The sequence below is a fragment of the Ambystoma mexicanum genome, chromosome 9 (genome assembly GCF_040938575.1).
Source record: "Ambystoma mexicanum isolate Mex_15411 chromosome 9, UKY_AmexF1_1, whole genome shotgun sequence".
NCBI classification, from domain to species: Eukaryota; Metazoa; Chordata; class Amphibia; order Caudata; family Ambystomatidae; genus Ambystoma; species Ambystoma mexicanum.
This window is the reverse complement of record NC_090931.1, coordinates 1,428,394,155-1,428,417,700: the sequence shown is the minus strand read 5'-3', so window position 1 is coordinate 1,428,417,700 and position 23,546 is coordinate 1,428,394,155. Positions and strand designations below refer to the sequence as shown.

Genomic DNA, 23,546 nt, shown 5'->3' with positions numbered 1-23,546 from the left:
CCTTGGTCCACCTCCGTGAGGCCCAGACAGTTATGAAGACCAAAGCGGACCGCAAACGGGCTGCTGCCCCGGAGTATCGGGTGGGCGATCAGGTGTGGCTTTCGACCAGGCATTTGCGGATCCCTGGCTGTCGCAAATTGTTGCCTCGTTTTGTGGGCCCTTATAAGATCTCCAGGGTTTTAAACCCCGTGGCCCTCAAGCTTTCGGTCCCCCTTTCTTGGAGGATTCACCCGGTCTTCCATATTTCTCTCCTGAAACCTTACCTGGCTCCTACCCGTGTCCTGGTCCCGCCCGCTCCTGTCTTGGTGGATTCGCAGGATGTCTATGAAGTCAGTGCCATCCTTGGGTCCCGTTTCCATCGGGGTCGACTTCAATACCTGGTGGATTGGCTGGGCTATGGTCCTGAGGATCGCTCTTGGATTCCCTCCCGGGATGTTCATGCCCCGCTTTTGGTTTCCCGCTTTCATAGGGATAATCCTGCTAGCCCACGGGGTCGTGGGCCTTTGAGGGGGGATTCTGTCACACCACTTCCCAGACCACGGACACACCTCCCCGCTCGCCCCTCCTTGTCTACCCATTCCTGCACTCCCCGACACTCGTGCATCTTGCCCCCCACTCACGTTGCACACATCAGGGCACGACATGGCATGTTTGGGGAAGCGGGTGTTTATCGCCCTTCACGGCGGTGGCAGATCAACTGGAAGCTCCGTCACTTCAGGAATTCACATCTTTTGCGGAGACCGGCGCTTCCCGGCGCTTCACGGATCACGTGACTTTGGTTACCTAGCAGCAGTGCAATGCCTTTCGGTTTTACATCACACGTGACTATACGTGCGAGGATAAAAGGAGTCGGTGAACCGAAGGCGTTGCTTCACAGCTGTTTAGTTTGGATCACGTGACGTTCTTTCGTTGTTTCAAGGACTTACTCTGATACTGACCTCGGCTTGCTCCACGGATTCCTCTTGCCCAACCCTTCAAGTACTTTTGGACTTACCTGTTACCGACCCACGCTTGCTCCACGGATTCCTCTTGCCCAACCCTTCAAGTACTTTTGGACCTACCTGTTACCGACCCACGCTTGCTCCACGGATTCTTCTTGCTCAACCCCTCAAGTACTTTTGGATTTGCCTGTTACCGACCCATACCTGCTCTACGGATTGCTCTTGTTTTGACACTTCATTGGCTAGGACCTCGGTCCTACAAAAAGGTGGTTGCCTGTTCTACCCTACAGCACGCTTCCAGTCCAAGCTAGGAGACCCACGCCTTAAACCAAGTTCACACAGGTATTCTGGTAGTCTGGGGGTTTATGCACATAGAGGCATTGGGGCCCTGTTTCTTTGCCTAACCACTGTATCTTGTTTTGCAGCGCTCAACGGGTTCTTCCGGCTGTTCCCGCGTCCTGGTTTTCCGGACTTCCACCTGTGGCCTTAATATTCACACTGACCATATAACTAAATCGGTCAGGGTGTTTCTTGGGGACAGAGGGGTTGTCTATACTCTACACGACCAACAAACTTCGTAACAAGCGGTCAGCGGACGCGGGCGCAGGGAACTTCTCGCACTCCCAGCTGTGATGGTCTCGGAGTGGTTGTCATGCCACTCACCCGTGGGCGGTGCTGGGTTCCCTGAGCCTTGGTCATCCCTTCCTGGAGGTTCCACCCCTCTTGGCGCCTTTCCCGGTTGGTTCAGCGTACCACATGGAGCTATCGGGCAATTTGTGTTTCGCCTAGGTCCGTGCATGCGCAGTCCCGGTTTCTCTCTGCTCTGCGCATGTGCAGACCCCGCGATGACGAACGATTGTGTTACAAGCCTCGTTTTCATGCAAAGGACTATTTCCGGTTACCAGAGACGCTGCCAGTTGCGTCTCAATGCGGTTCTGGCTGAATCGCGCCTCGCTCCCTCTGCGCATAGTTTTTCAACTTGCTTCCGTCTACTTGTTCCTTGGTCCCTTATGGTTTTCCTCCTTGCTCTGCCAGAACTGGGTAGCGGGTGCCCCTGTAGGATCGCTGGTGCTTGGGTTGGTCTCGCCTCCCCCGTCCTTGGGTACATGGGCCTGCTATAACGGTACCCGTGGTTTGGGCATGCTTGAACCTCTACATCTACAGTGGCCTACCCTATCAGTGCTTGCATTGTCCTGACGCCACGCAAATTGGGAAAGTGCCGTCTTGTGGCCTTGGAAGTACCTGCCTGTTTATCAGAGGGGTGTTGGGTTGGTACCCTGCGCTACTTAGTCTTCGGCAGCATGGAAACCTGACAGCCTGGTTTGAAGATCGATGCCAACTGTGAAGAAGACAGGTATGTCTCATCCTCGTGATGGCACCCTTCATAGCGAATTAGCAGGCGTCTCACCCACCACATTGTGTTCGTGGGCACGCCACCCAGGTCCTGGATACTTCTCTGTTCTCAGGCAGCGGTTTCCTAATTGCCGTTCTCGCCATTCTCACCAGCCTCTCACTGTGGCGTTCCACGCCGATTCGGAAGTAGCAGGCTCCTTGGCTTGGCTCTGCTCCACCCCTCCAAGGAGATCACATCAGGGGGCTTCCCTTGTGTACCATACTCCCTCCTCCTCAGTCCCCCACTCGTCTCAGTTAGATACAAGTCTTGTCTTAAAGAGACATCCTCTTTTCCTTTTTCTGATAGATTCACTTCAGCATTGCCTGCAGCAAGATATAAAGAAGTTATATTCTTCTTCCGAGAAGGCAGTCCCATATATACTGATATGTTGGGCAATCTAGGGAGTTCCAAGTCCCTTAAGGGGGAGTCACTCCCTGTGAGGTCCCACTTGCCCATACCCCTAGGGAGGGTATTGCAGAGCGGGCTCCCTTTTCTAGCATCAAAGAGGTCGAATTCCCCCTGCGGGAGAAGGGACGAATACCCTTGATTCGTCACACAGGGGAGGGGAGCATCTCTCCTTCTTTTCTCTCTATGATCTTGTCTAACGCTCTTATCCGGATCCTCCCACGGGACTGGGCCACTCTAATCACCATCTAGAAGAGACCTGCCTGATTTGTTCTAGCAGGGCCAAAATGTAAACATGCTTAACTCGTGGCTCTGCTGATCCTCCCACAACTGTGAACAGAACTCTTCAAACCTTAAAGCATCATTTGCATTTGAAACCTCCCAAAGGAAGTTCATAAGTGCATAACATAGCATTGTTCTTTTGGTTGGCACAGAGTGCATTAGTATGGGGCATGGCCGACTGAAATGTACTCCACCCCGACATAGGCAGATTTTTGGAGATCAGTATTCAGGGGGAGCGGAATTAGATCCTCCTTTAGCTTCTCTAATTCTATGTAGTGTTTAGTATATCATTATTCTAATAATTGTTCCTTTATAACGCGCCAGCGAGTGGTTTCAAAGAACGGGATCGTGATTCAAACCTGTGTTGCGCTGCGTTGTTTTGCTTCCAAGACAAACGCTTTGCCCCTGATCTATCCTTCCTCACCTCATCTATTAAATGAGCAAATAAATAGTTGCAAAGAAATTATTACAAAAACATTTTTCTTTTCCAGTCAAAACCTCGCTTATAAAAACATTAAAAAATAGGGAGTAAAATATTGCCACTTCAAAATCTTATCTGGAGTACTGGGCACGTTTGCTAATTTATCAGGACTAAGATTTGAATACAAATTATTGGAATTCAAGGACATACACATGACAAGATGAAGAGGTTGCAACACTTAAATTTTGTTGCCAAAATGTAAACCATATATTAATTGGGGCGGGTGGGCGATGGTAAAAATGCAACCTGACTGTGGAATCAATAAGTAAGGGATGCAGCATGTGTAAAACTGTGCAGTTAATAAATAACATTGGAAAGAAACAGATGGACAAAGCAGACCTACACAGTGATGTTCATACAGCTAGTGGCAATAACGCAGGGATGGAAATTAAGATTGGATAAGCAGGAAGTAAAAACAGCTCCTGGGAATTGTGGCCGGTCGGTAAAAAGGAGACAAATACTTGAAGGAAATTATGAGTATCATTTTTTTAAATAATAATAACAAGCCCTCTCTTTCCCTATTGCTAAAAGGGGGTTTCCCTGCCTATATAAATAACTCAAGGTGCTCGTCAGGAGGTCCGAAATGAATCTTTTCTCCGCCCAAATCTAATTCTACCTGACCCTAACACTATTCAAGTTCAATGATAAACAAGATAATACCGGAGGGTGAACCGTTGCTTTCTCTTGTGGCAATGTGTCTACTTAGTTCATAGTTCTCATCAGTAAGATATCTTCAAATAGTCTCTTGAGACCTTCTGGACAAGGTCCTGTAGCTGCTTTATAAAAAGGTATCTGCAGAAAATCTCGAAAAGAACGAACAGGGGGAAAATGCCTAATTCGGCAGAGCAACAAAAATACAAAAAACTAAAATGCTGAATAAGGGGGCAGGGGGTTACGGTGGTGCTCTCTGCTTCCATAGAAAGGTAAGCGAGGTACAAAAAGATTTTTTTTTTTTTTAAATTGGACCCTGCGGTGGAAGTTCTGCCCCTCAATAGGGAGGCGGAACTCAAGTCGTAGATAACAAGCCATGCAGAGGAACAGCAAGTAAGTATGGAGCAGAAGATAAGTTAAGGATAGGGGGTGCAGGATGGGGTCACAGCGGCCCGGGGTCATGTAGGTGATTATTTTGTGACAGGCATTTCGAATTCGTGATTTTCAGATTCGAAATTTGCGTCGACAAAATAATCACATACATCCCTTTTATAATGTACTTAGGTGTGATGTCTCCTTTTCTCACAGTTATTCCACAAGGCTTGGTACAACTCTTTCTTGTACATTGATCCGACGCAAAGTCTGACTCTTGTACTCCCATCCTCCTTAGGTTATCCAGCTTGTCCATGTCGCCTTTACCAGTGTGCACACATCACAACTCAAAGATAGGAAAGAAGCCTTTACAGGTGGTTGGAGCCTCCCTTCCAAGCTTGCTGATAGGCTAAAGAGGTTTAACCTGTGTGGAAAACAAGGATAAGCACGGAACGTAGGTTTCTACTGTCGTTAGAGCTGAATTCCACACTTTCTTAAGAAGAAAGCATGATCTACTAGGGCAAAAAGAACCTTTTCCAGACTCAGCAGTGTCTTCTCTATATTGCAGGTAAAAACGACTCCTCTCTTCTTCATATGATGTGTTTGTACCGGTTGCTGTTATCTGTGCTCCACCAATGCAGTTTTTGAAACACTATTTTTGTGTGCATTTCATCACACTCTTTTCCATAAGTAACCCTCAATCTAACAAGAACATGCCTCAGGCAAGAGGTTGTGGCCGCTTTTGAACAATTTAAATAAGTGAATGGGAAATTTGGAATGAAAAGGGATAGTACTTACCCGTAGGGGACGGGAACTCCATGGTCTCCCTGCTTGATCTTGCTGACATGACAGGTTCAGCCACCGATGGGGATGTGGTCTCCACTTCATCTTAAGAGATACAAAAAGCGTAAGCGTCAACACATGCATCATGTCAAATTAGCAGAAAACACACTACGCCATTTGAAAGTCTATCCAGCCAAAACCTTTCATTGATCCTGGGGGCAGAATTTTCCATCAGTTTTCCTGATTTCATGAGAAGACCAAGAGACCCATCCCACTAAATCAGTCTGTCCAACACATGGGGGTCGGCAATCTTTGGCACTCCAGGTGTTTTGTGCTACTACTCCAATCAGCCCTACCCAGCAGAGTCAATGGTGAGGGATCAGGGGAGTCAGAGTCCAAAACATCTGGAGAGCTGCAGGGTGCAGACCCCGGAAGCAGTCATAACAACTGAAAGCCCTTGTGGAAAGAGGCTGAAAGGCCGAGTTCACATGGAAAAAATAGCAAAATCGTTATGGGAAGGCATACCACCATTAACATCATGAGAGTTTCAACATATTGCTGAAGGACCAGGAACAGCAACCTGTCAACAAGTGCTTCAACAAAGACAGTCGGACTGAGAAAGACAAGACCATAAAGAAGCTGCTCACGTTGGACGATTGTAACAGGCGCAAGGATGAGACTTTAAAGACAATGGACTGACACCATTCTTGGACTGTCTAAACCAACAGGAATGCTGAAAAGTACAGGTTCAGCAGGCTTCCAACTCACTGGACAAGAGGGACGGAAGCTGCAGCAGGAGGCCGAGTACACAATATTGACAACTTTAAATTTGCTCATGGCACTCATGCATGTCCCACAGACTTAAAGGTGTGCATATCACAGCAGTTGTGTAGCAGAGGCTCAGCAGCGGGTGTGTTGTAGAAGACAAGTTGATAGACTGGAATGTATTTAGCAGTCGACAAGAGAACATGTTTTCCCCTCGACATTGAGAAGGACTAGGACTGTGAGGAGGCTGACACAGGTGCCACGCGTGGCTACATGCCAGCGTAAGTAACTACTTGCAGAGGAACCCGGGAGGCACACAGCATATGTCTTTAACTTGCCTGATGTTCGTGCCCACAGAAATACTGTTGGTATTTGCAAGGATTGTCTGTGACAGTTTCGTGAATGCATCACAATGCTAGGATTACGTGTTAGTGGGAAGAAAAGCAATTGTGTTAAGTCTATAATACTTTCGTCTGTGTGCGTAAGGGTGCAGCATTCCCGTGTGGACAGGCTACCAGATAGTCATAAGCCCAAACCATCAACACAGAGAAAGATCTGATAAACTAGAGAGACCTAGGAGCTGAATGACTGCCACGTTAGAGAAAGGCCTAGAGAACCTACAAAGAAGGAAACAACTTATTTAAGAAGAGGATCCACTTCCTCTAAACACAAGGCTGGGTCAGTGGGTCCATTGGCTGGCAGTCAAGGTATCAAGTGCCACATCACCAGATGCTTGGAGAGTTTGTGTGAGATGATGGACTTAGAAGTGCATGAGGATTGACCTAGAGTCTGGGGCATAGGATAGAGGAAGGGGGTGAGACAAAAATAAAAATATCAAGCATGTTGCCCAGAACCATGGGAAGTCAACCTGAAGGAAATTATATGGCAGTGGACTGCTTTGGAGATGTCATCTGTGGGTGCAGAAAAGGCCCATTGAAGAATATGTTACACAGTGAAGCAGTCATGAGGTAGTGAGAAAGTGAAGGGTTGTCTCAAAACAACTCAGAAAAGTAGGGTTAGAGTTTGTGCGTAAGTGTGTGATCCCACCCGAGTCTGGCAGAGAGGAAGCTTTGTAGACATAACTACTTGGACTGAGTGGTTATTTCTCATTCTAAGGTGATCAGTAGGTGTTAGAAGTTGTTGAGAATGTGTGTTTCATCCTTAAGCCTGTGAGCTTGAATGGAAGTTCCTCTTTGTGTAGAATCATGGCAGTCGCTCGACAAGCTGTGAGGGGGGAGGTTCGAGCGGATGTATGTGTTGTTTTAGTAAATCCTGAGAGACATTGCAATAAGGGAGGTAGGCCTGTGGAGCCGATGTAAAAGAGGCTGGGAATACTCGCAGTCTGTCAGTGTCGAATGTGAAAGCAACCAATTATGTACACCAGTGCATCCCTACACAGGGCTACCCTACACGTTTCAATGAATGAAGTTTGCCCAGACTTAGTCTGGATAGGGTGTCTAAAGTTGTTTGATGTTTAAAGGGTGCATTCACTTTTACTGCTTTGTGAATGCATATGTATGGAACTACAATTCATATGAAGGGACAGTCTTCTATGAAGGCTTCTGAATCATTAAAAGATAATGTTATTTTTTTTGTATGCTATGGTTTAATATAAACCTCACACAATTATACACAAACAAATGATATGTAATCAATCGATTTGCTACATACAAAAGTAAAAGACAAGGAATACATTTCCAGCCAGAAGAGCGTAATGATGAAATCAGAGAACTTTAACTACTGCAGCAGTCAAAGAAATTAGATAACCAGTTGATGATCCATTGTAAAAAAGCTGTCACCATAAACTCAGTGCTTCCAAAAGTACTTAAGTGCAAACGTCGACATTCTTAAGTGCCCATGCAATCCCCCAATAGGTGTTTCCATGAATTAGGTAGTTAGGACCTCATCGGATGTTTTGAATTTCACTAGCTAGTAGGGTGTTAAGTCTAAATCTTAAGAATGTGTTACTATAGCATGCACATGGAAATTTGAGTATATAGACAGGTCTCCCAACTTCCTAGCTTCCAAGCCACGATGGCTATAAAGTACATTTAGGCAGATTCTCTTGCGTAGCAATCCAATCCATTTCCCCATTGCTTGTCTTACAGAAATTGGATTGTTGATGTATCTAGATGTGCCAAAAGCTTATTAAATTTAGCAGATGTCTCATTTAACATCTTACAATTGTCAAACTTCAAACTTTCATTCAGCACTTCAAACATGCTTTTGTTCATCAGAGATAGAATGTCGCACTAAAGTGCTAGCATGCTCCATTGAACACGTGCTTTAAGTTAGTTGAGGCCAAGATCGTGCATGATGGCTGAAATTGGTACAGTTGGGTAATGAGAGTACCTTTCTCCAAGAATGCCCCCTGGCTTGGGAAGATAGATTCAATTAGAGAAGTGATGGGCTTCCCATAGGTAATGCTAGGAATTACCTTGCCTCTGTAGAATTTCAGTTACGGAACAAGCGAGAAGCGACAGAATTTGAACATCACTCTCCTCTGTCGCGCAGCGAATATCAATATTTGTTTCCTTAAAAGTGAAATAAGTATAGTGCTTTAGTCTTATTAACAATGTTAAATTCCAGATAGGTAATGTGATTCAGCTGCTCATTTATATTCCCTTGAATTACCCAGTTAAACCTTACTCATTTTCTCGAACTTGAAAAATCTTAGTCTTAGAGATGTTTAATTCCAGTTCATTTTTCAGTAGATAAGTGCACAAGTCAGTAAGTGCATGCTGTTATCCCACTGGGGTTTGGTCAAATAGAAGCCACTGTATACGTTGGTTACGAGCTTTGCGGGAAAGAGCGAGCCATAATAAAATCTGAGCTCAGATCCGAAATATAAAGAAATATAAAGATTGAAAAGACAGAGAGCAAACATACAGCTCTGCCTTACTCCTCTAAAGGTTGGAACCTCTTCGGTCAAGGCGCCATGTTGGGCCAATCTTATTTTAATTGCGCTGTTAATATGTAATTATACAATAATATTCAAAAGTACATCAAGAAGTCCCCCACACTGCTTACTCCACGGTCTTGAGCAATTAACATAGTCGAATTCTTTAGGCAAATCAATACTGGCAACAAAGAGATCTGAAGAATCCTTGTGCCAGGTTTGATTCTGCAGGCAGGCTAAGATATAACTGTTTAGTTGGGTTCGTACAGATTTTCTGAAACCTGTTTGAAATGTCTTAAGTCTTCGAGACATTAGAACTCAATGTTCAAGGTCTCTTAGGATTAGCAAAGCAAAAATCTTACTGTTTGCATCCAACAGTGCAACAGGAGGATAGTTAGGGGGAGATAACCCGTTGCCCTTCTTGAAAATTGGAATGACGTGCTTCCGAAAAGGAGGAAACATCTGAGAGAGGAGAATCATATTAAATAGCAGAGAAGATTTTGAGTATTTCTTAATTAACAATGTAACAGACACTGGGTCTACTGGTAACAACCAACACATAGTTGGAGAAGCTGTTGGTTGAAACAGGTTGACCCTAAGCAATCCAGAAACATGAAAAATGTGCACACCAAGCCTCAATCATTAGATTTACTTGTGAAGTCTGCTGATTTCTGGTTCTGTTGATAGTTAAGGCCCAAAATGTAGCTTATTGCTTGGCGATTAATGTAGTCAGCCTGGGTTGGCTATCTCTATTATACATTGAGAATGCATGCCTCTTAAGCCAATGTTTGTATTGTTGCTTGAGGCAGGTGAATTTGTTATTGTGACAGGATTCACCAGAGCAGGATCTCAAGCTTCCTAATTGTGGCACAAAGTTGTCTTTTCTTTAGCGCAACAGTTTCATCAAGTTGCTAGTGCTAACATTTGATGCGTGGATACAGAATGCGGTTTCATTAATGAATTTGTGATAAAGTAAAGGGGAAAGTAGATTGGTCTGACTGGTCAAGAATTAGGCATTCAAAACTTGGCTTACTCCAGAGTTATATTTATTAATGTTCCTTTTGTGGCTTGAAAAATGGTTTCTTTGTGTGGAAGCCCGATAGAAGTGTGAAGCCATAGATGTCCCCACAATGGACAATCCCACATCTAGCAAAGCATTGTGATCAATTCGAAAAAATAAACACCCCGAATAGGCTTGAAGAGTACAACATAGAATGTATATAGGAGGAGTATGTGTGGTTTTCCCATGTGGGTTCCGGTGGAATATCCCCCTTAATGTTTACATTTAAGTTCAGGAATCCCCAGGTCGCAAAAAAGTGTGCCCACTAATTACTCCGCAGAATTGAGAGATTGGATTTCCCCCTAGTGTGTACAAAATACATGGCCTGAGATTTATCATCTATGCCTGGGCAATAAGAAATGAAATCTCCTCCTATTAAGATGTAATCTGAGTGACCCTGCTTGTATCAAAACAGATATAGCAGCAAAATAATCTAAAAGCAATCAAGATCAGTTTGTGTAGGGTTCCAGTACACTTTTATAATCAAAAGCTCTTTGCAGGCATCGACAGAGTTAATGTTTGTTCGGATAGCTAAAACATTAGGAAAGGTTGTAGGTGAGTGCTTGACATCAAAGAACATATTGTTAGTTACTGACTAATGTCATTAGTCCCCCCGCAGAGCGACCCTTTGAACCAACCGTACCAAGCTGTAAAAGCGCAGACTAACCAGGAAGCACAAGTCAATGAGCTAACCACACCTTCTGTAGGAGTATTAATCCAAAAGGAGGTGAAATTGGGTACTTAAAAGAATGGAGGAGCTTTTGGTACCCTCTCGAATGTATTTATTTCAATAATTGGACATTTGTATGGCACCTATACACAGATGTTTCAAGGCGCCACAAGACAAGATGGGGGTGGTGGGGAGGAATGGGAAATCATAAAAATACAAAGAACGGTTATATTGGCCTTGAGACAATCCTACAGTGCAAGTGCAAGACAATGTGATAAGTGCAAGGAGCAGGGGGGTAGAGGGAGTGGTGCTGGAGTATGGAACCCCCGCTGGTGGGGGCGGACAGATGCTGGTCAGGCTAAGGTAGTAAGTGCCAGGGGAAAGAGGGGGAGGTGGGTTACAGGAGGAAGAATGCAGTGAACAGCGAGGACTAAGGTGGGATAGTCTGGGAAAGGGAGCCTGAGGGCAAGTGCTAGCAAAGGGTGCTGGAGGGGGACTGGTGGAGGGTGGTCTGGCCTCTGTATGACTCTGAAGGGACCAGGCTCCAGTCACAGTGGCAGATGGAGAGTTTAGCATGGGAAGGGGAGAGGGATAGAAGAGGAGAAAAGGAAGGTCGAGAAGTTTCCGGAACTTAAGAAGATTCGGCTCAAGTCTGAGGGGGGAGGTGGTTGTTCCAGAGGTAAGCGCCATGAAAGAATTAACAATTGACCATTGTTAAAGAGCTCAATTATCCGGTCTTACAAATTGTCTGGGCGAAGTGCTGAAAGGAGCCAAGCTCAATCGGATGCCACTGATTTAGATGCCCTGGAAGCCTACACGAGGTGGACTAATCTCTGTGCAGAGGAACCTTTGGAACATAAGATTTTCAGATCTTGAGAAGATGGTTGGCTAACTATAGTTGACAGGTAATGAAAATGTGTCATTAAAGTCTCTCAGAAAAGGTAAATAGGTTGTATCCCAAAAACAATTGTTTGTGACTCAGAGTTTTGTGAAGCAATGATAAAATATTAGACTTATTCGAAAGTGCCCATGGCTTAGAAGAAAACAACAACTGCAGGCCCATTTTGAATAGTACCAAATGCGATTTATCTTAAGGCACTTGCTTTGTCTTCTGAGCTGAAAGTTTGGGAAAGGCGCAGTGATTATCTAGGAGAGATGTTAACCTTTTCTGCTGCCTAAAGTTCTCCTGCAATGATGTAGTTCCGATAGAAGTGCACAAAGCAGACGTCACAAGTACATAGTTGAGCGATTATTGGGAGTCTGAAGGTCTTCTGGAGTCCTTAGTGTTTTCAAATTTGGAGGTTATCTTGTTTGCCATGTGAGTAGAAGCTGGAGATACTTTAGACCACTTTGCTACTGCTTTGTTTTCCAATTTCTTTTTTTCTTTTTAAGTGTGGGAAAACAAGATGGATCATATTCCTCAGCTGGCTTAGGTGTTTCAACCACTGACGGGTTACCTGTGTGAAACTCTTACTCCTGTTCCTTAAAGATTTCTGCAAGGATATTCTTTGCTTGTATGCTTTTGCTATTCTTAAATTATTTTTCTCGGCCTGGACTTGTTAAAAGTGTACCTCTAGAACTGAATCTTCTAGCCTGAGGTCAGGTTCAGCAGGGGATGAGGGTTTGGCCAGTGGGATATAATGGTGGGATATAATTATCCCAGTTGTCAATCCAGCTCAGTTAGAATTGTTGTGTGACATTTTTAGTTGAGTACAAATGTGGTCATAAAGTTTGACAAGTGAAGTCAGTACAAAGTTAAGAGTGTGAAAAGGAGTTAGGTCCTTGTTAAATGGAGTCACGTAAATATTCTAACATTTTGCTAGGCAAAGTATCCTAAGGGAGTTAGAAAAAGACTCCTGGCACTCTTCAAACAAAACCTGTGTAGTTGAGAGTGGATCATTCGAAATACTGGATGTCAGCACGGTATCTGATCGAAGCTTATTTTGAGTATCAGTAAGATTCACCAGATATGTGTGTGGGGGTGAAAGGGAGTTGCTACGTGCCAACCGAACCCCAGCCTCTATTTTGTTAGAATAAGAACATTCTGTCAATCCGCCTGAAAAGTTGCCAGGTACTGAGCATCTGAAGCACAGTGGCTACTTTCTTATTCATGGCAAACTAAATGGGTCCATTTTAAAAGGGAGTGGCTCGAAGTTGGTGGAGCTGTGAAGGCTTATTCAAATGCCGGGTCTGGTTGTAGTTGGTTCTTGAGGAGATAGTGGGATTCGCGAGGGCAGTTTCTCAAGTGAAACACTGGTGATGGCAGGTTTTTTTCGTAGGTTGTAAATGCTGAGGTTTGGGTCACTTTTAAAAAGAAAGGATGGAGAAATAAGACCATGGCACTTACCTTCGTCTGCAGTAACTCGCAAGAACTGCAGAAACTGCACTTAGTTGTGCCTTTTGCGCAGAGCCACGTGATTTTTGTCTCTATTCTCCCTTCTAAACTGTTGGCAATCTGCATGACCAAAACCAAAGTCACATGTCAGAGCAACTAATCTGGCTGTGTCTGAGGTGAGAAACAAAGTTGCTCATTCAGACACGTAAACGGGGGGTGCCATTTATTTCTTATAGAACACTCTGGTCTAGCATCCCCCAAAGCAAAGGCATTTTCTTCAGCAGAAGAGCCCCTGACACGAGTTGCAGGAACTCAAGTATCACACGGACCACTGAGTCAGTTATATTGTTTTGGATGCTTATAGAGCACTTTACACCACTGCCAGGTGCGATGAATCAGAGGTGATTATCCCAGAAAACATGGTCTGGGACCCGAGACCCTTCTCATGTGGCCAGGGAAAGGCAGGCGCTTCCTGATCCTTACCCTGGGGTTGGTGTTCTGCAAGAGGATCACATGAGAGGGGAATTGAATCAGGATAACCCCTTTAATAACTTCCCTAGAGACCCTACAGTCTTATGGGCCTATTGTAGAATTAAAACCTTTGAAGAAAAAGGTAGTCAGAACATTGGGGACTTCAAGTCCCACAATACACTGAATACTGATACGAGGAAGAGGGGCTTGGAGACACTAGAATGCAAGGTGCAGTCTAATGTGTCCAATGACCCAGACCTGAGCAGAACCTTGGCATATATAAGGCCCCTTCAGGTGCACGCCATTAGAACCAGTAAGTGGAGTTGTATAAACTACCAGTCGCAGCAGAAGAAGGAAGAAAATGGAGACGCTGCTATCTTTACAGAGGATGTCAGTCATGAGAGGGTCTCCAAAATGAATGACCTTAATTGCAGAGGTTGCGCAGTGGGAATCAGTGTTGTAGCAGGCTTTCCCCTTGGAGAGAGAGGCTCACCTTATTGCATGCTGTGTCCCGGTGGCTGGTGAGCACCAGACTATTCTAGGAGCGAGCAAAGCTCCATTCCTGATGCGTGGGCCAGTGGGAAAACCAAAGCAGTCTGCCATGTAGGAGGCAGCAGGTGAAGTAGAGTGAGCAGTGGCAGCGGATCGAGCAGACGCGTGTGCAGAAACGGGTGAGTTTAATATTGTCGGGTAATCCCGGTGCGCTACGTAATCAACCACTGGCTACGGATAACAATTTTGAATAGCAAACTAAAATAATAAAGCCACATTAGTGTAATAAGATCTTTGTAAACAGACAAGAAGAGAAAGGTAATAATCATTGCCATCAAAACCAACCTTATTGTCAAGACAAAGAGGGGGCAATACTAAAGCAAGCTAACTATAACCACCATTGCCAAAGTAAAGATGGAGCAATACTGAAGCAAGCTAACTATAACCACCATTACCAAAGTAAAGAGGAGGCAATATCTCAAAATGCATTTAATTCCCAGTGGCAAAATAACAAGAGAAGAGAATTGCAGAAAAACTGTAACCATTATTGCCAGAGGAAGGAAGAGGGAACAGTTAAGCGGAACATCAACACGCATTGCCTAACCCAAAGAGGGGCACGTGTAATAAAGAAACATTGTCAGCAGTTATTTATTGTGAAGGCGGAAAAACAACAGTGGCAGGAGAGAAGCCCTCCTGGAAGAAGGTATCAAGGAGGAGAGGAGCATAACCTGTATTGCATGTAGTAAACCCAAAAGTGGAACAAACAGCACCAAAGTGTAACTTGTCTTCCTAAAAGAAAATGTGAATTTCGATGTTGTTGAAAGTTAAAAGACTTCTCTAAAAGGTTTGAAGTAAACCTTACCACAGAGTACTTGTAGTGGTGTTAGGAGTTCTGTCCTGGCATGCGCGTATACCAGGATAGGGACTTTTTAGTGGTAGTCCTGGCACATTAGTGGACCAGGAGAAAATCATTGAAGTACTGCATTGTGGTTGATGGTTGTGGAGAAGAAGAAGTGGCAAGACCACTAAAGTGTTTCATAAATTATGGTGGAATCATCCTGACAAAACATTGTTTTTGATACAGTAGAACTGTGAAAGTATTTTGGTTTTCTTAAGAAGAAGTTTTGTTGAACTCTTTTCGATAAGCAGAGAGATAAAGACTTGTCGTCTGGTTGAACTTCTGGTTGAGGTTCAAGTGAAAGACTTTTGGAGCAAGAAGAACTTTATGATCAGAATTGTGTTACAAAACTGAACTTTCTTATTTTTACTTTTGATTGAAAATCCTGCTTTGAGTCTGGGGAAAGGGATCCGACCCTGGTTACAAGGCTACACAGTTATTAGGTTTATGTTGAACATAATGTTATTTATGGTACATTTGAATTGCAATATATTACCTTTATGAGTCTGATGTAAGTATAAGTGTGAGGGACAGATTCCTTTTATTAGTGTTTTCCTGTAGTTTATTTTGATAGGCAGGGAAAGCCCCTTTAGGTTAGGGATAGTGTGGCGTTTGTCAAACCCTTATGAGTTAATAAAAATGGCTTCTTGTGAAAAACCTTTACCAAGGTATCCGCCTCACAATTCTGACCCCTCACACAGGACAACACATGAAACACTGGATGCTTCTAGCTGATTTATCGATTCTTTTATTGGGTTGTACAAGAACGGGTACCGACATAGAATCCCCGCCAGTGTAGGAGTCAATAAGTGGTCAGGTTGTTTACCCATAGTACTGCATAAGGGTTTTTCTGTTGGGTTCAATCAGAGGAGACAGAGACGGGACACAATGTATGCTTCTGCAAGCTTTATTGCAGAATGATGCCCAGATACATCCTGCCTCCCAGTTTCTCCTAATCGTTCCTCGCTCGTGGCCCTGCCTCCGTCACAGCAAGGAACGTTCCATGGCCCAAGGCAGAGCCACGAGACGTGAGATACAACACCTCTCCGTTTTTATATTCTAACAACAGACCATGCATACACTTAACATGCTAAAACTTGCAAAGAAAACATTTCATTCAAAAAGTTGCTGGAAATGATGGACCTCTAGGAGAGCGTACACTACAATTATGATTTGGCTGATTCACTGCAGATGTTAGACTAAACCTTTGTGCTATGTGGTTTTACAAACCACACATAGTCCTTCAACCGAAGGTAGGATGCACAAGATGCTGCACCATTCCTTTCTTCCTTAACATAACGTGGAGTTCATGAACACAGAAATGCAACAAACATATAAGACTCAATTTGAACACAACTATACTGGTCACAAACTAATCCTACAGCTGCCAAGTGGCTATTCAACTAATCACAGTGCAGTACAATGTGGTTGACTTTACTGACTATCTAATACCATAGCAAACGTTTGATAACTGGAAGTCAACATGTCCTCTCTCGTTTTATTGCCTAAATCTCACTGGGATTTTGGATGCCTGTCCTCTTTCTTTCACTCTGAGTAATTGTGGACATACGATGTCCTTACATGGTTACATGGTATGGTTGTTTGGTCACTCTGTTCAAGAAGTTCGACCTTTTGTGTGTGTTTGTGAGCCAATGTCCGGAATAATGTTTTCCCGACCAGAGATGGGGAAGGTTAATGATGGTTGCCTACCGAGTTGTCCTTGATTAAGTGAAGTCATCCCCATGCTAGTGTGAGCTACATGCTCCAAACTTTGTCTGTGGCACGTACTTCCCCACCTAGTACTCGAGTCACCCTCATAGGATCTGAGTGCAGCTTGATCTTAACCCAGGACCCTTCATGTAAAATTGCATTTTCATCCGATGTTGTGTCATGAGCAGATTGTCTCTCATTGTTGTAATGTCAGTACTCACTGTCATGTATTTTGCTTGCATCTGGAAAACCCACCAAGGTTTTGAAGGAAGGGGCGTTTTCCATCCTCGTAAGAGTTCAAAAGGTGACACCCTGGTGGATGAGTGTGGGATGGTCCTGAATGTGAATAGCATGCATTGCACAGCCACCGTCATGTAAATGTTATTCTGCAATGCTAATTATACAGTGGATGCAAGAAACAGATTGAATCTTTCTGCCATTCCACTGCTTTGTGGATGGTACAGAGAAGTGGTGCGGTGGATGATGTTACATGAGTCTAGAAATGCATTTATGGAGCCTCAAGTGAACTGTACTCTGTTTTCTGATATTAACATTTCTGTTAAAGGAGATATTTGGCAGCAAAGGTTTAACACTTTTATTTCTGGCCCAGTAGTAACAGAGTCCAAAAAGGTGACTTGACAATTTTGAAAAAATTATCAATCGTGACCACAGCATATTTAGGAGGTAGTGTGCTGTAAAGGTCCTAACATATCTATGGCCAAGGGACGCCATGGACCTTCCGGTACAGTCAAGGGCATGACCGGGGCTGATCTCATGACGAGTGATTTGTCCGATTGAGCACAGACAGAACACTGACTCACAAATCTCTCAGTGTCAATTTATATGGCTAGCCACCATTCATTCTTAGTGACCACCCTCTTTGTTATTGTAATTCCTACGTGATCTTGGTAGGAACCCTTGAGTAGGGGGTATAATCTTGTATGACCTGTATATGAGGTTTTCGCATAGTGATAGTTCATCTTGAACCTTCTAATACAGGAGGAGTTCTTCCCTGGAGTGCCTAGGAAGTGCCCCCCCCCCCTTGTGCATATGCTCCTTAATCTCCTGTAGGAGTGTGTCCTTGTTGGTATTAATTAAAAAAAATTAAAAAAAGAAATCAAAGATAACAAATTACCAATTTAGAAAGACCGCTCGGAGAGGTTTTTCTAAATCGGTCTGCCAAGCCTTGAGAAGTACAAGAGTACGCGCAGAGAGGGGGGGGGGGGTGGGCGGGGTGTGTGTGTGTGTGTGTGTGTGTGTGTGTGTGTGTGAGAGAGAGAGAGAAGTAATGTTTGTGACGGGGGAGCAATGGGGGAAGGGAACGGGATGCGTGTATGTGGTGAGGCAGCAGGGGAGCAAGGTGGAAAAGGGGGCTTGTAGGGGTGAAATCCCCCGAACTGGAAGAAAACCTGCAGGCATGTGCTTTTTCAGCTTTTTGAGGGCTGCACAAAATCGACCGAAATAAATCTGTCTTTTTATGTGAGGCCTTCAAAAAGCGGAAAATTCACATAGAACCTCCTCGTTTTCAGCCACTGGCCACATTTATTTGGTAGTAGCATCCCCAGGGATGTCTAGTTGTTCAATGCTATTTTCAGCATCAAACTTTGTAATGGTTGTGCAAGACCCTGCTGGAATCTTTGATAAGCAGTCGGCAGCCACATTGATCCTTTCTGGCTTGTACTCAATGAAGTAAGTTTTAATCTCGAAGCAGTGAAAAAAATCTTGTTAGTCTGGGGGCTACTTCAGATGTACACACAGCTGAAAGTACTTGTAATAATGGTTTATGGTCAGTTCACAGATATTGGCGCAGGTATTGTACTGCCCAGACGCATGCCAGAGCTTCTCTTTCGATGGCAAAAAAATTGTTCTCCACAGGCTTTAGTGCCCTTGATTGAGATGCAATTGTATACACTTTGTCCTCCTTGATTTGAGAAAGGACAGTGCAGAGTGCTTTGGTGCTTGAATCCATTGCTAATATTGACTTGTTTAAAGGTTGCAACATAGGTGCTTCCCTTATCATTTCCTTTGCTTGTTGCTTTTGTGTCCAGCGAAACAGGAATCCTTTCTTGACCAGTTGCCGCAGTGTATCCGTGTCCATGTAACCCTAGGAAGAAGACACGTTTGTCTTTGGTCGATGGTGAGGGTGCATTTATGATTGCCTCTATCAGTTTAAATTTGGACTTAATCCCTTGTGCCGAGTTAGAGAGTCCTAAATAGTCCACCTCGGGTAGTAGCAATCAGCATTCATTAACTTTAAGAGAGATACCGTGACATTGCATGGTTCCCAAAACATGATGGAGGAGCTCAACGTGCCTCCTTACGGATGTTGTGAAGATTAGGAGGTCGTCTTGGAATGGTAGGACATCTTCCATGTTCTTGAACAAGTGGTCCATTAGTCTCTGAAAGACTGCTGTAGTGGATGCCAATCCAAAGGGCATCCACAGGGACTTGTAAGATCTGAATGCTGTACTAAATGCTGTAAATTCCTTGGAATTCTCAGTCAGTTTCACCTGATAAGCTGAATGTAGTTCCAGTGTGGAGAATCATTTTGCTCCATGAATTTTCCTAATCACCTCTGAAATGTTTGATAGAGGGTGCAAGGCAACTTTGGTATTTTTGTCCAAACTACAGAGATCTATGGAATGTCTTATGTCCTCATCTGCCTTGGGTGCTAGACCTATTGGGGCACCATTCAGTGCCCTCCATCTGCTGTATTATGCTGGTTTGTAGATTTCTCCAATTTATCTTCATAGCTGATCTTGTAATCTGAAGGGGACTTTTCGTACTTGATATTTTATTGGATGTGGATCTTTCTTCAGTGCTATTTGGTGTTTTAAATGTTGTATATTTCTGATTGATGCAGAGAAGGCATTGGGAAATGTTTGTACGAGCGTGGTGAAGTAAATTATCAGATGTGGTGGTGTTAAGAAAAGCGTCTCGTGGGCGCTGAGTACCTGAGCTTCCAGTTGATGGTCGTGGTGAAGTAGCCAGGCTGTCCGACTGATGGTTGCTGAATGTGTAACGCGAGGAACCAGCGCAATACCCACCCTGAAATCAAACAAGGTCAGTGGTGAACCAGCTCCCAACGCCACAGATGCGCACTTCCCTGATTTGCGTGACGTCGGGACAGTGCAAGCACTGACAGGGAAGGCGGGTCTTGACTGGATGGAAAATCCACAGCAGGATACAACAGCAAGGCTCCAAGAAGTAGCAGTAGACCGATGAAGAGAACTGAAGTTGGCAGGTGCAGTAGAAAGGAAGAGTAGGCAGAGTAACTCCAGAGAAGGCAGGAGGCAAGGCACTGAACCAACAGGCAAGGAGGCAGGAGGGACAAGGAACCCTGGGGCAGAACAAGGAGAAAAGAACTGGAAGGCAGGAAGGGAGCTGGGAAGAAGAAGGCCCAGGGAACCTACTGGCAAGGAAGGAATGAGGCAAGAATTCCCCCAAGGGCAGACAAGTGAAGGAAACACCAGCAAGGAAGGACAAGGAACATAAGGCTGGAAAAGCTGACAAGGTGCTACTCAAGAGTAACACAGGCGAGGACGCGATCGGGAAACAAACCGCGTTGAGACGCGGTTTGTTCAAGCAAACTGACCCTTAATATAGGGCAGGCAGCACCCGGGAGGCTTGGAACGGAAGCCATGCTGTCCCCGGGTGCTGACGCGCCCAAAACGAGGCTTGGGAAGCAAGCTTGCGACTTCCCGAGCGCTCTGTGGACGGCGCATGCGCGGAGGGCGGAACACTGCCTTCCGCGCATGCGCGAACCACGTGAATGGGAAAACCCGGAAGCGGCAAGAGCCGCAGATGACCGAGGTCCCCCCAACCTGTATCGGGGGTAGATGCGCCAGGACGGGGCGTGCCGGGACCTGCAGACGCGCCCGCACCCCAGGTAAGTGGCATGACAGGTGGTTTCATCCATCTGGTTCATATCTTGACAATCTCTTATTTTTTAGTACCACTTCGGAGCATAAGTTTCAGTTTTTCCTCACCCAATTGAATAGCTGCCTGGTGTTTCCATCTAAGGACCAGGGGACATTTGGCTTCAACATGGATTTTTACTGTGGACCAGTCTTTATATGTATTCACCACTTGGAAGTATGCAAGTAGTTCTTTGTGGTGTCCTGAACAAGCAGTAGGTTGGAATGATATAGGAGCTAGTCGTCCTATCTCCTGATAGGCTTTCATGCATCGGTCCTTCGATCAGACAGTAAGTGACCCAGAATCTGCCATGAATGATACTTGTTTTCTAGTTACATCTACTATTATTGTGGGTCGTGGGAGAACCAGGTTCTTCTTCATGGCTAGTACTATGATCAGAGATGTTCTCTTCATCATCCGCCACTTGTGATGGCTCGTTGATATTCGCTATTTTGTTGCAGTGATTCATTGTTGCAGGGTCATTGTGTGGTGGTTTTAGTTTCTTCGGGAAGCATGCCTGGGAGAAACGATTCATGTGTCCACAAACAGTGCATTGGGGCATGCTTTGTACCCGGAGTTGTGGGACCTGATGCTGCATCGTAAGCAGCGGTTCACAGAGGAAGTCATCATTTGATTGGGTTCCTCTCTGCCCTTTGTAGATAGCATTGACACCACAAATGGGGCTGGCATTCTGCCTGGCTATTGCACTCTGGGTCTTTTCCTTGCCCAGCATGTTGCTCCACGCCAAGTATTGTTGTACGCCTTTGCCTACGGTTAGATAATATGATATGATACGATATGGCATTTATAACGTGCCTATACACAAGGTGAGAAAGAGTTTTAGGGTGTTTTCCACGGCTAGTCAGAGGTGGCCGCGCACATACGGGTTGTTTGTATGCACTATTAATTGATCTCTGCTCTGAACTTGCAGGTGGGGGCCTACATATGCAAGGCGTTTACATATTGCTCTATGGTTTCTCCAGGATGTTGTTCACATGTGAAAAACACATGTCTCTCTGGCCGTATTGAGTTTTGGTAGGCAGTACTTATCTAGTTTCTGAAGTCTCTTTGAAGGGACACAACAGTGGTGCATCAAGGACATTTGGTGTAGAAGGCAAGGGCCTGCATACCTCCTGCACCTCCGACCCTAGGCAATTGAGAAGCAGGAAAGTTTGCAGGAAAGAAGTGCCTGGCAGATGCACCTTTAAAGATATCAAGATATTATTGAGGGAGTTAGGTTTTTATTTTTCACTTCACCATGGTTAGGCACATAATGCCAAGCTGTGAACATCGGGTATAGCACTTTCCGAGTTAAGTGGTAGGTGAGAAGCTATGGAGATCACCATGAAATAGGGCCACGCATAGGACTGGTTTCTTGTGGGCTGGAACTACAATCTAAGGAGTGAGAGTGAGTGAGATAGTTCAAGTTCATCAAGCACAAACCAGGGAATCAACTATGTTTTGGCACTGGGCAATAACATACCTGCTCAGTTCCTCCAACTAGGGTGGACAAAAGGCTGCACAGATCTGGGGCGCCACTTTTTCACATCTTGGATTTTGATTTAACAAAATAATACTTTCTGGGAGTTTTAATCTTAGTTAGCTTTCAAATCAAGAAACCTGAAACCAATGTTTTGCTAAACTCATTCCCAGGACTGGGACAGAGGTGCCCGAGCCATGGTGTCTTCTTGTCACGATATCTAAAATCCCGCCCCACTTACCCTCGGATGCGGCACTAGGATTTTGGATGCGGCCTGAATCTCAAAGTGATTCCAAGCTAAGAGAAGAAAAACAGGCGATTAACCTATATAGGAATTAGATGCCAAAATCTAATGGATGGAAAGTTTAGAATTGATCGCCACTACCAGCAAGAATCAAATCAGCTTTGGCCATGCCTCAAATTGGCCATATCATCTCCGTATGGAATACTGAGTATAAGTACCTTTGACATAACATAACAATACTAGCAACCCTGTTAAACATCATCAGTGGGTTGTATCTGTGCAAATGGAAACACAGGATGTTTCTGATACGCATCCATTCCACGTCTTATAAAGTACCCTGTGAAACCACTGTGTAATGTTGCTAATCCCTGTCCTCTAGAGTGGGTACGAGGCTGCTTACATGAGTGTCGATGTACGAGCTTTTAACCATCCTCCCAGCATGATTTACTACCACATTTTCTTCGGTCTTCCGTCTCCACTTGCAGGGACCCTGACACAGTCTTTCTTCACTGTCTATGGTCTCGAGGCTCTTACGTTCCATTACTTCTGGGATTACGGTTTCTGGGAAGTTACGTTGTTGTTCTTCTCTGATAATACTTGTTGGGAGGTAGCCTGATGAATTATTGCAAAACACTTTATTAAGCACCCGTTGCGAATGAGTGTCGGTCCCTGACGCTTTTGCACGGCGGTGTTCTGTGTGCATTGGTTGCGAGGAGCTTGCATTACATCGCATCTCTATCTCTGTTATCCCCGTCTCACTCCATTCGGTACTGTTGTTTGGCACTGCCTGTTGTGTACACATCCCATTCCCCACTTACCTGCGACTAAGGTTCCCGTTGTCTGCTCGTCTTCTTCCATCTTCTCGGTGTGAAAAAGAAGCGTCCTAGCGTCTCCACGACAACGGCGAAGAAACGTCTCTTGTCGTAGCCATGGCGACAAACCGGTGTTGTATGCTATCCTGCATCCCATGGTAGCGTGTGGGGGGGCCGTGTTCCGCATTCTTTGGAGCCACGCCCACTTGGATGCCCCGCCCACCCACAGATGGCTACAGCCACACAAACAGCATACAAATGAAAAATGAGAAAATACAGCGGCATAGCCCGCTCTCCAACAGCTCTGTTCCTAGGATTGGCCAGTGATGTCTTTGTAGCTCCGCCCCTGCTCATTACTGTCATCTGGGATGAAGAATATCATAAAAAGGGCAGGCACTCAACGAAATGTTAGCTGTTAAAAGTTCAAAGGATCACGACGGATTTTGTTTCTTCACAGTGTCACAGCCCCTCCAAAACACAGAAT

At 44.9% G+C, this 23,546-nt stretch overlaps 1 protein-coding gene across 2 annotated transcripts in view; it reads right to left on the bottom strand.

Moving 5' to 3' along the window:
• Window positions 1-23,229, bottom strand: part of CATIP (ciliogenesis associated TTC17 interacting protein) — a 430,282-nt gene extending 407,053 nt beyond the window's left edge. The window contains exons 1-2 of one of the 2 annotated variants that reach the window (XM_069616835.1): window positions 23,069-23,229; window positions 5,324-5,413 (exon numbers count right to left, since the gene is read on the bottom strand). In XM_069616835.1, coding sequence (XP_069472936.1) covers window positions 5,324-5,413; window positions 23,069-23,219 — 241 coding nt within the window. In that variant the 5' untranslated portion in view covers window positions 23,220-23,229. Of the gene's footprint in view, window positions 1-5,323; window positions 5,414-22,650; window positions 22,735-23,068 lie in introns of those variants that run through there. The other variant, XM_069616836.1, reaches the window with a different exon arrangement.
• Window positions 23,230-23,546: the final 317 nt, after the last annotated feature.